This window comes from Metopolophium dirhodum, chromosome 9, assembly GCF_019925205.1.
Source record: "Metopolophium dirhodum isolate CAU chromosome 9, ASM1992520v1, whole genome shotgun sequence".
NCBI classification, from domain to species: Eukaryota; Metazoa; Arthropoda; class Insecta; order Hemiptera; family Aphididae; genus Metopolophium; species Metopolophium dirhodum.
In genome coordinates this window covers 25,289,007-25,302,062 of record NC_083568.1, presented here as the reverse complement: position 1 = coordinate 25,302,062, position 13,056 = coordinate 25,289,007, and the positions used below count along the sequence as shown (strand labels likewise).

At 32.9% G+C, this 13,056-nt stretch overlaps 3 protein-coding genes across 3 annotated transcripts; 2 read left to right on the top strand and 1 right to left on the bottom strand.

Annotated features, from left to right (window-relative positions):
- Positions 1-651: 651 nt before the first annotated feature.
- On the bottom strand, positions 652-1,038 carry LOC132953042 (uncharacterized). Its single transcript, XM_061025591.1, has one exon. It carries the CDS (start codon positions 1,036-1,038, stop codon positions 652-654), a length of 387 nt encoding a protein of 128 aa, XP_060881574.1.
- Positions 1,039-4,673: 3,635 nt separating this feature from the next.
- On the top strand, positions 4,674-5,091 carry LOC132953017 (uncharacterized). Its single transcript, XM_061025557.1, has 2 exons — positions 4,674-4,723; positions 4,755-5,091. Exons 1-2 carry the CDS (start codon positions 4,674-4,676, stop codon positions 5,089-5,091), a joined length of 387 nt encoding a protein of 128 aa, XP_060881540.1.
- A 3,517-nt stretch (positions 5,092-8,608) lies between these two features.
- On the top strand, positions 8,609-9,104 carry LOC132953041 (uncharacterized). Its single transcript, XM_061025590.1, has one exon. The coding sequence runs from the start codon at positions 8,715-8,717 to the stop codon at positions 9,102-9,104; it is 390 nt and encodes a 129-aa protein (XP_060881573.1). The 5' UTR covers positions 8,609-8,714.
- Positions 9,105-13,056: the final 3,952 nt, after the last annotated feature.

The window sequence follows — 13,056 nt, the reverse complement described above, 5'->3', positions numbered from 1 at the left end:
CATTTATGAATAGATTTATATTAGCTATACTACTACTCGATACTCGTTTGTATCGAAACAAACGACTTTATCACGATTATTTGGTGAGTATACATGAATACGCATACTATTTTCTATTATTGTACCTATACTCTATATATTTAGCGAGCATTTACCCATTGCGATATCTCCTGAGATAATAAATATGTCATAAATCTGTTTTTTTTTTTATTAGATTCACAGAGAAGGACTACACATATTTTATATTTTAATTTAATTTAATTTTTAATTTTTGAAACAATTGAAGATAGCCATTTTATAAAGTTTATTTTATATATTTTATATATCCTTGGTTGTCCCTGTCTGGTCCTCTCCTCTTCTTTCCTCGTCCGCATTGTCCGTGAAATGAGTCTTGCTATGGTGGTCCATCTGGTTAGTGACGTCTGCATGTTGCTCACGAGGTTCTCCGTTGTCAGATCATCGATCTCCATCTCAGCGCAGGCTTGTCTTCTCCAGTTGTGCCACGCATCACAGTGGAAGAACCCGTACTCCGTGGTGTCTGGGGCGTGACCGCACTGTTCACACTCGTCCGATTCTTGGATTTTAAACCGACTAAGGTAGTATGCAAAACACCCGTGTTCAGTGAGAACCTGTGTGGTGTGGATGCATACCTTAACAAAGCCACACATAAATATGAGGGATGAACCTGAGTGTCCATTTACCATTTCCGTTCGAGCACTCGGTCCACTCTCTCTGCCAATTTTTGACGAGTTCGTTCCTCGCCTCTACTTTATTTTTCCCGTTGTAGACGTCCATCCTCTCCTTTGCTAGCAAGCGGATTGGTGGGATGCCGGATATAACAGCAGCCGCCTCGTAGGAAACGGTGCTGTAGCAACACAGGGATCTTAGTTGTGACTGCCGATGGACGACTGCCAGTTTCTTCCATCCTTTTACCAACATTGATTTGGACCAAATGGGTGCTGCGTACAGCAGCCTTGACGTGACTACGCAAGCCAGCAGCTTCCTGTTTTTTTGTCTTGGCCCTCTCAGGTTTGGCATATCACACGTAACCCCTGCACAACACGACGCTGAAATCTATACCACGGTCCTCACGAAACATAAACTTTTGGTTACATTTTATATTCATATTACAACCTACATGCATGGCACTTAAAATAAATAAAACCGTTTTAAATAAATTGTTTCTTTCATGAAATATGAAATCAGAATAATTATAGACTGGTTTCTGCAAAACCTTTGCCGTGATCGATGAACGCAGGGACGTGACAAAAAATAGTATGTGTGGCTCGTGCGGGAACGCAATTTCAGTCTTGGGTGAACAGCGCGACACCTTGACAAATGGGCATTTTACAACACATTTAGGGGCACATTATGTACTTGCAATTATTTGAAATGTGTAATATCTTTGACCCTGGGCATAAAAATCCAAATTTCTGCGGTTCCTACTAACTATGTACTACACATTTACATACACACATCTCCCAAAACCACCCAACAGCTATATATCATCAATGGATTAACGAAAAAAAGAAAAATTTGAATGTGATATTTCATAAAAAAAAATAGCCATAATTGTTTATAAAACTTTTAGTTAAGGTTGTCATTTGAAAATTAATAGGTGATAGTGGTTTACCTTATAAGCACAAGGGTGTAAAATATTAGACATTTATATAAATATAGAGAACACGAAACTTAAATTTAAAAAAAAAAGTCAATACTTAACGAAATATTGAGTGTTTAACTTGTATACCTAGGTACTAGGAATAACTAGCAGTTATAAGAATAAGTGTCATTCAATTTATGAGTTAAAATATTTGATTTTATCTACTGTTTTTTGTTAATTAATCTGGTTATGAAAACAGTTTATAATATTAAATTGGCTAACCTTAATTTCGTTTCTTGTAAATAAATTTGTCAACACTAATCAAAATAATTTGAAACTTGAGGAATTTAACGTTTCCAAATTTATGATGTCTGGCTTATCATACTATTGATTGTCAATCGTTATTTTGATGTCATTAACTGGTCATCTCCATAGGCGCACATTGTGTGTGAATTTAGGGGGGGGGGCTGGAATAATTTATATTTTTTAAGAGTAAAACGTAGCCAAAACTGTTTTGCTATGGGTAAGAACCACTGAGGTTGTAGTCCAATCTAGGTAACTAAATTTCCACACTGTAAAGAAGAGAACATTTACTGTACAAGGTATCAGAACTATTAAATAAGTATTTAAGTTTGAAAAACTCAAAAATAATATATTTTTAAACAATAAGAACTTTTTTCGTATTAGTGATATTGAAAAATCAAAAACAACGTTGCACAATCAATGTTCTTCTCTTTCTATTGTGAATATATTTGGCTGCTTATTTAATAAATAATTGTACTACGGCCCGAGTGATTCTTACCCGCGCAAAACCGTTTTTGCTATGTTATACATTTGTAAGACGGAGACAAAACGTCATGCAGGTGTATTGTGTAGCGTCCTCAATATATTTGTTATTCCGCATTTAATTCAGCGTAGCCCGCAGGTTCAATAATATTAGTAAAAACTAGAAAGTAAAAACCAAATAATAACCAAATTATAAATTGAACGTCATTTTGTAGCCAACTGTAGCCAACTGTAGCCGAATGTGAAGCGAATATGCGTTCACATTTGTTCGGTAGCATTTTGTACCATTCGTTCGCGTTCCTTTAGATAATATTATAATATCATTTTCTACAATATGATTGCTGTTTATTGTTTAATACTTCAACGTTTAGACAAAAACTGAAACGCTGAAAAGTGCATTCATACAATACTGTTTTAATCGTGAATTCGTGTATTATAGTCCATACGTAATGGAAAAAAAAATATCCGACCCAATAAACCACAATAATTTACAAATGATTTGTGAAATACTGAAATAAATTTTATTTTGAAACTGGGGGAGCTAATTTGAAGCCTGGGAGTGCTAGGCACCCCCTAGCACCCCTCTATGTGCGCCTATGCCTATAACGTACTTTTAGATCTTAAATAAAATGTTTTTAAACAAAAATATATCAGACGATTTTGAAATTAATAATTATTCAATGCGTTATATTCAGAGTACCGAAAGTTAATTACCTATATGGGACCTACAGAACAGATCCACCGAACATAATATTTGTGTAGGTGTTTTAAAAATAACATACTATTAAATAGTTGAAGTCATAATAAATCTTCGTGCAAAAATAAATAGTAAGGTAAACCAATGGGTACAGGAAAATAGGTATGATTCATTTATAAAAAATATACGTATGGTTTATAACAAGTCAATAAACTGTATAATATATTAGGTTAAAAATAAATTAAAATATAATATAATATAATATTGACTTGTTATGTTGTTCATAAAACAATATAGAAAAGTATAGTATGGATGGTTTTTGTAAGAAGGTTTATTATGTTATAATATACCTACTTTATTGCTAAATAACATAAAAAGGTTTGTTTTATACTAATTACATAAAGTATAAAATGAAATGGAAGTCCATTCGATCTTGCCGAATTTCGCTATCTGGATATACAGTTCATGAAATCAGTGATTTCACTACGTGGATGCAAATATATATATTAATTATTAGGATTGCAGGTTAGACATTTTTAACAATTTAAATAGGATTTTAAGTTCAATATTTTTTTGTTTTTCAAAATGTTATAAAGATTATTTTAAAAAACACCAAAAAATTTTTATTTACATTTTTTTTTAATTGTTTCAGAATGAAGTAGTTATATAATAATAAGTAATTGATTACAGAAATGAACATTTTTAAATTTTTAAATTGTTTTTGCTAATTTTTATTTTTTTTATGAACTTTTTACACATTATTTTCTTTTGTGAAGTTTGAAAAAGGTATACCATAACATATCTAGGTACCCATTTTTTATTATTGTACAAAAAAATCTTTATTATTTTTTATAGATTATATACGAATATATCAATTTAATATTTATATGTATTCTGTAGTAGTTGCCTCATAACTACCGCATACATTATAGAATGTGACATTTGTAATTTCTTAAAAGTTTTGTGTATTACCTTTAGTATTTGTCTGTAAGGAGGGCACATAAATATATTTAAAGGGGTCTTTTTATCATCGGAAACCAATAGTAAAATTGCATTGTCATACATTTCAAATCAATTGCTGTTGAAAAAATCACATTTGTAGGCTATTATTAATGCTGAAATTTGACATTTAATAAAATGATATTATAGCGGTACGGGATGACTTTTGGCACACACCGTACGAAGAAAAATTAAATAATAAATCAGGTTGCTGTTGTGATCATTCAACAACCCATCGCATTACCCCAACAAATTTAATCCCGGCCAATTACACGACTCCACGATCGCAAAACCAGCAGACATGACGATATAAAAACGATATGCACACTGATTCAAATGTCAGTCGATCAGCTGTGTTACACATTGTACCTATATATTGTAAATAATAATCACGGCAGAAATTTATACACACACACACACACACACATATATATATATAAATATACGACCCCATTCGACGACTAAATTTCGAGTGATCACTGCAAGAGATCCACCGAGAAGCAGTTTCCGAAATAACAGATACCGCACTGCATACAGTGTCATTTAAGTAAGGATAATAACACAACCAACAACAATAACAACAAAAATATGTTTCCATCGTACGCTGCCGTGGCCGTGTTCACTTTCGCGATTTTAAGGTATTAAGTTAAAAGATATTAAGATATTAAGTATAAACTTGTACTCGCCTGTCGAATCAGCCGCAACCGGCTTACTGTACGGGTCGTGCGAGGATTGTCTGAAGTCGGAGTGCCACATCAATAGGAAAAGGCCATGTATAACCAGATACGACCCTCAGTACAATTTCACATGTTTTACGTGTGATCTCGAAAATGGCAACCTACAGTTCTATTCCAAAGATGAATGCAAGAGGTGCTGCACGGACCCATTGAAGATGTGCGTTTGTGACAGATCGTGTTACATGTGCATCGTAAAACAGGGCGTCGATTTGAATAAATACATGAATTGCAGCGTACCATACGAGGAGGAGGAACCAACGTGCGTGTAAGTTCCATATGTCAACGCCAACACGCCCACCTTGAGATTATAATTAAAATAATATTATGATAATATATTTTCAATTAAGATTTTTGCTCTTAAAAATAATAATAACACATTACATGATTTATATCATATAGGTAGTATATAAATTATAAATATACGCTTCCTATCATCGCTGTGAAGTATTGAATATTTTTTTACGGTTTTACTACGCGCAATATTCTTGCATAGGTAACAACCAACAGGTATAGTTACCGCCGCAGTGCTCCGTCGTTGTGCATAATATTATTATTATTCTGTAGCACTGTGGCAGTGATGTGTAAACTATTTTTTTATAACTACCTTCGCAATTGGTAATATTATAAATAATATATAGGCATGACTGATGTCATCTGTTTCTCGAAAATGTGTTCACTTGTGAACAAAAGAAACAATGATTTGACTAATTAACATTAATCTATCAACAATTATTTTAATTTGTAAAAATAGTCATAATGTAATAAATATAAGATCTAATATTAAATTTATTTTATATTCCGAATTTGAATGAATTAATTATTAAATGAAAATAATAGGGGTGAGCATGCTTAGTGAATTACCGTATATACGATTATAAAATCCCTAGCTAATTCTTTGATAATTTATATAACTTTTCGAATGTTCAGGTGTAATGCTTATTAACAACGCTCATCTTTATACTTTGTATTTATAATATTGATTTTTGAGCTATAGTAACCTTAGACGATAGATAATAATTATGAATTGGCTCTGTATCTCTAGTTTTCTATGTTGTATAATATAGCAGAGTTTTATTATAACTTGTTCAACAGTTTAATGCAGTTAAAAATATGCGTAACATCAGATGAGCTGAATGTGGCTACAGAACTGTACATGTGTAAAAAATGCATAGGGAATCATATTTTATCAAATAAAATCCACTGAAACCTTTATAAGAGTAAAGAACTCAAGCTGATTTTAATATTTATTGATATACAGGTTGTATACAATGTGTCATAATTTCAAAATGAGAAAAATCCCAAGTATAAAATTTAGATACAATATTAGATAATTATTATTAAATAACACCATTTAAATAAAACAATATATTTTAACATAAACATTTTTACATACAAATTTAAATTATTAACAAATTGTTTTTTCCTAATAGGTAAATGCGAATACATTGAAACACATATTCTTATATTTATTGTGTTTGGTATTAGGTACTCAAAAACCTACATTTATTTTTATAGTTTAAAAAAAAAAATTGTTTTTTTTTTGTATCACAATGTTGTGTTTAATATTTGATTTATATTATTAGTTATTACTATAATATAAAATTTAGACTATGTTTGGTTCAATTTATCAAAGAATTAAAAATAAGACATTCAAATTGAAATTAATCCCAATAAATTCTATATTTTTTTAATAAGGATGGACAATTTAAGCCACCATTAATATATTTTTTGGTAAACCTAATTGATTATATTATTTCATTTTTGAATCATAGGTGCATAAAAATATAAAATTAATTATACCTAATAATCAGGACTGTGAATTTAATGCACCAAAAAACCTTAAAAATGCATTCTAAATGTCAAAAAAGGCAACAAAATATGCACTTTAAATGAAAAAATGTAATATTAAATTCACTCAAAAGTTAAAATGGTTTTTAATTTAAGTTTTATATTTAATAGGTACTTTATAATATTATAATATTAATTCAATTACAGGCTAAAATAAATAATAACAATATATAAAATACAGACTGACAAACCGTCTCAGTACAGAATCATTTTTCTTATACAATGATTTTATATCATTGAATTCAAGTTTAATACAATCCATTATACATCGACCAACTTCAAACTTGTAACCTACTGTACAGCAGAGCGACATCCACTTACCCACTTTTTATATTTTATCTTGTGATGTTATAATTTGCTATATTATTTAAAATGTTATTAATAATCATAATTTCCTATCAAGAAATTAAAACAACAGAGTTCCTTGTTCATAAGTATTAGATTTTATGTTGTAAGTTTTTATATTTAAAATTTTCAAAAAAGGGTCATAACCTTTTTAGTAGACTACATTACACATTAAAAGTTTCACTTTATCTTCAAATTTTTGATTTATGTATAACTCTCGTTATGAAGTTTTAAAGAGGTTTGCTATAGGAATGGTACACTTATACTCCTACTGGGCAGTGTTTGGACTTATCTAGATAAATGTATCTAGATTCTAGATGAATATCTGGATATTAGAGTGATACGGACTTTTGGTACACATCGTACGACAGAAGTTAAATATTAAATCTCGTTGCTGTGATCATTTTACAGCTCATTGCATTACCATTTAGAGCCGGCCAATTACACATCTCCAAGATCGCGGTAACCGGCAGACGTTTGGATATAAAAAAAACGACATACACACCGATCAAAATATCAGTCTATCAGCTATGTTACACACTCGTCACTCTGTACTTATATTATAAACTCTAATCGCAGCAGTGATACACACAAAGACACACACATATATATATATAATATACAAACTCATTCGACGAATCAACTTCGAGTCGACACTGCAAGCGATCCACCGAGAAGCAGATTCCAAAATAACAGATATCGCATACCGCGTACAATGTCATATAAATATATACCCCCCCACCATTTTCCCATTGTTAACGTGAACACGTGGTTCTCAGCGCACAAATCGAATCATTCGACATGCGCGAAAGCCGTACATTCTCTTTTGAAAAGGAGTATCGGTTAGAATAATAACACCAACAATAACAGTATGTTGTTGCTGTACGCCGCCGTGGCCGTGTTCTATCGTAATATTTACAGCGCATACTTTTGGTTCATACTGTACGACGGAAGTTAAATATTGTAGTAAGTTAGTCGTGATCATTCGACCGCCTATTGCGCAACCCTACCACATTAGACAATAGACATGAAAATAAATGGACTGCGCTTATAGAGAGAAATCATGAAACCGACATTGATGAGAGAGGAAAAAACAGTTGGGGGCAAGCATGGAGAAAATATTTGAATACTCAAATTATTCCATGATATTATTTATGACATTATCAAATATCAATGATGGTTATCACTACTTATCAGTCTTATAATCTATAAATTACAATAATTTCATGGCATGAATGAAATATAATTATTATTTCTTTCATGATTGCCCCCAACAGTTTCTTTCTCACTCACACAATTTACATTTCAGATTTGGATAGATGGGGGGTGAGGAAAGCGTAGTCATTTATTAATATGTCTATGCATTAGACCCCACCAATTACACGACGCCACGACCAATTAACCGGCAGCTGTTTGCGGGGTATAAAAACGATATGCACACCGATCGATATGCCAGTCATTCAATTACATTAACGCACAAACAAATGTCATAATCTTCATTACAATATCGTTTACCGTACACTCTGCACCTATAATATATACTTATCGCTGCAGTAGTTTATATATACATACTCATTCACCGAAAAATTTCGAGTCGCCACTGAAAGCGATCGACCAATAGAAGCAGATTCCAAAATAACAGATATCGTACCGACATTATATACGTTAAGATAATAACAACAAAAACAACAAAAATATTATGTTTCAGCCGTACGCCACCGCGCCCATGTTCGCTTTCGTGATACTTTTGAATTTCTTCTTCTTGAATTCGCCCATCGAATCGGCGATAAACGGCAAGATCTACGATACGTGCCAGAAGTGTTTGGCTGACACATGCCACAAAGATTCGAACAGGCCGTGCATTTCCAGGTCCGACGGCGGGTACTTTTGTTTCACGTGTGATCCCGAAAATGGCGACCAACAGTTCTATTCCGAAGACGAATGCAAGAAGGGCTGCACGGACCAGAAGAGAACCTGCGTTTGTACCGACGCGTGTTTCGTGTGCATCGCAAATGAGCGCATCAAAAGTGCTAATTTAGAGGAATGCAATTTGCTAACCAAGGAGGAATTGAACGTAACATGCGTGTAAGTTCCGTACTGCACCACCTGCACGCCCGCCGTGAGATAATAATTAAAATAATATTATATTATGATACTAAATAATTTTTCAGTTATGATTTTTGTTCATAAGAAAAATAAAACCCCATTACATAATAATATTATATAGTTTTAATATACGCATCCCATCGCCACCGTATAGAATTAAATATTGTTTTAACGGTTTTACTTCCTACAATATTTTCGTACAACATAGGAATAGAATCCCCCTCAGCGCCACAGCGAACCGTCTTCTTGCATAATTTAATTATTTTTCCGCAGCAGTGGTGCGTAAACTATTTGTAAAACTGCTCCTAACTAATTTATATAGGTATGACTGTCAACCATTTCCAGAAAATTTGAAAACCAGAAAAATACAATAAAAATACAAAAATACAAGAATACTCTAAACTAGGTATATTATTGTTATTCTATATTCCTTACGAGGTTAGGTATTTATCTAATGTATCATTTGTATTTCCTATTTTATTATACATGACATAAAGTTAAGGTGATAAATGTTTGTAATATTATATTATGTAATTGGTTCACCTAAATCATTCTATGTATTATTTCATCAAGTAAAAAAAAGTCAATATTTTACAAAATAATGAGCGTTCGACGATAAAAGAATCAACTTGTATAGGTACTAGCGATCACGAGCAATTGCCAATTATAAGATCGTTTTCAGTTAACAAATCTGGTTATGAAAACAGCTTATGATATTACATTGGCTAACTTTAATTTCATTTCTTGTAAATAAATTTGTTATCACTGATCAAAATAATTTGAAACTTGAGGAATTTAATGTTTCCAAATTTATAATGCTTGTTTTTTCAAACTTTTGAATATCGGCTTAATCGTTATTTTGATGTCATTAATTAGTCATATCACCCAACACGTCAACTAACCTGCGAGTTCCTACAACGTACTTTCAGATCTTAAATAAAATGTTTTCAAACAAAAATAAAGCAGACGATTTTGAAATTATTAATTATTTAATGCGTTATATTCAGAGTACTGAAAGTTAATTACTTATATGGGACCTACAGAACAGATCCACCGTACATAATATTTGTGTAGGTGTTTTAAAAATAACATAATATATCATAATAAATCTTCGTGCAAAAATAAATAGTAAGGTAAAACAATATATAGGTACAGGAAAATAGGTATGATTTATTTATAAAAAATATACGTATGGTTAGGTAATATAATATAATTTATAAACTTGTTATGTTGTTATAACACAGTCTATTCTAATGTTGAAAAAATGGATATGCTTAATTGTTACACACAGTGTAATAATAATGTTACAGCAGAAGTAAAGTTGTATACTGAACTTCATGGTGACTCTACAATACCAAGCCGTTTTAATTTTTCAAGGATACAAAATAATTTACTTTTACATGGTTCTTATACTAAAAAAAATATAAAAAGTTTAAGATATAAGCGAGTAATAAATGAGTAAATACTGTTATGGTTTTTGCACATTTATATAAGAATCCACATACATCATTACGTACCATATCTGGTTAGTTATGATTATTATTTATGATGATTTCATGGCTAAGGTCATAGTTATTCATAGCAATCAATAAAAATTGTATGCATGTACTTTGAAATTAAAATAACTTAAATGAAAGTTGAAACTGACAATTTATTTATATTTATTTTTTGTGAGCTGAAAGGGATAATATTCTGTTCTTGTCAAAAAATATCAAAATTAAACAAATTTCATGACTTCAAAATTCAATTAATTCACCATTTACATCCAACTGATTTTGAAAGAAGATATACATGGTAATTCAATTCTAAACAAAAATTAACGAAGAACCGAATTTCTTTACAAATATCTATTATAGACAGATGAATCACAGCTTATAAATAACGGGATGATCAATAAACATAATAATCATTGTCCGATTGGACGATTGGTCTGATTGTCCGATTCGAACCCTCATTGGACTAAAGATGTCAACTTTCAAGTTAACGAGTTAATGCGAGTTAATGAATGGTGCGGAATTTTGGGAGACACTTAATAATAGGTCCTTATTTTTTTGATCGTACACTTATAAATATAGAAACTTTTAAAAAACGAAGTTCCAAAACTCTTGGGAAATATATCACTAGAACAACACCTAAAAATGTACTATCATCAAGATGGAGCCCCAGCATACAATAGTAACATGGCTAGCTTGTAGTCCAGACATCACTCCCCTAGATTTTTTTTCTTTGGGGTTTCTTAAAAGAAGTAGTCTATATAACCCCATCAGTCACTATAAAAAATCTTCATTCATGGCCGCCGCAAATTAACGGCAATCCCGGCGGCCGGCATCGAAACCACGACCCGCAAGTCTAAACCTACCTACCTACCTATCGAGTTGAAATCTGGAGTCAAATTTTTGGCTCTTAAACTATAATAGGTACGCGAAAAAAATCTAACTCTCCAACGTATATATTCAAGCCTGTATATAGTAATAACGACGCGACGCCTCTAAATTAATTATTGTTGTTTATCGATTATTTATTTAAAAACTATATTTACTACACGTACCTACATAAACAATATCAAACAGTATAGGCATATCATTATACAATTTAACTACCAGCTTTTACTGAAATATATGAAGATCTATTTGTTTATTAATATTGTATTATATGGTATCTGCAGCATTATAATTTATAATTTCCTCGACCAATCAAGTCACCTAAAAACTGTAATGAATTAAGTGGGTACTACATAGTATACATGTAGGTTAGTTATATTGTACTATTGTCTATTCAAGTATAAATGAACTATATAACCCAGCTCTTGTTAAATAATATAGGTGGGCTGCTCAATAAATGTGTAAATAATAAAATAGTATTAATTAAATATTAATTATTAAAATGTTTAATAGTATAGTCATATCATTATACAATTTAACCGCCAGAATTTAACTAAATACATAATAAGTTATATTTTGTCTATTAATAAACATCATTTGGCCCACCTAAAAACTGTAATATTTTAAGTACCTACTACATAGTATATTATATATTTAATATTTAACCACATAATCGAGCCCATGTCAAACGATAAAACCTACCTATATAAATAATATCAAATAGTAATATCAAAAAAAAAATCCGAAATCACACGGCCGCCGCAAATTAACTTCAATCCCGGCGGCCGGCATCGAAACCACGACACCTACGCCTTGCCTACCTACCTACCGAGTTCAAAACTGGTGTCGAATCTATGACTCTTAAGCCGTTTCGGCGAATTACGAACGCGGTGTCGACGTCCTTTTGCTCCGCCGTCGTCGGACGTTGAAACGGCGAGATTTGCGAAAAAAATCGAACCTTCCGACGCACGTATTTATGCCTGTATATAGTAATACCCACTCGACGGCGGCGATATCCGCACTCGGCTCTCGGCGTCGTCCCGCAGCCCCGGGACTCGTCCCGGAGTAAGTACGGCCACGCGTGGCCTACAAATTTAACGGGGAACGCGAATACGTCTTCGGCCCGGAGGTCGGACGTCTCAAGGGTGGTCGGAAGCTACTCGCGGCGAAAATTTTCGAAAAATCGTCAAAAACGTGACGACGCCGCTCACACCGCAATCGATTTCTCTTCGGAGGCGCTCTCCGCAAACGGGGTGCGGCCGCGCGCCGCCTATAAATTTAGCGGGGAAGGCGATTGAGTGGCTAACGGGGCCCGAGACGTGTCAAAAAGGGCTAAAACACGAATTTTCGAAAAAAAACGGCAAGAAACGCGCGCGACGGCGGCGGACGTAAAGCGCGTCGTCTCGGCCGTGGCGGGCCGCCGGGAAAAAAGTACGGCCGCGCGCGGCCTCAAAATCTGACAGGGAACGCGAATAAGGTCCGAACGGGGCCGCCCGGGGCCCCCTAAAGGAGTTAAACTCGAATTTTGAAAAAAATCGGGAAGAGTGATAAGGA

Excerpts from the sequence above, each read along its gene's own strand:
- LOC132953042 (XM_061025591.1), bottom strand. The coding sequence starts at position 1,038 with ATGCCAAACCTGAGAGGGCCAAGACAAAAAAACAGGAAGCTGCTGGCT.
- LOC132953017 (XM_061025557.1), top strand. The coding sequence starts at position 4,674 with ATGTTTCCATCGTACGCTGCCGTGGCCGTGTTCACTTTCGCGATTTTA. Across the intron at positions 4,724-4,754 it reads TTCACTTTCGCGATTTTAAG|TATAAACTTGTACTCGCCTG; the intron begins GTATTAAGTTAA and ends TAAGATATTAAG.
- LOC132953041 (XM_061025590.1), top strand. The coding sequence starts at position 8,715 with ATGTTTCAGCCGTACGCCACCGCGCCCATGTTCGCTTTCGTGATACTT.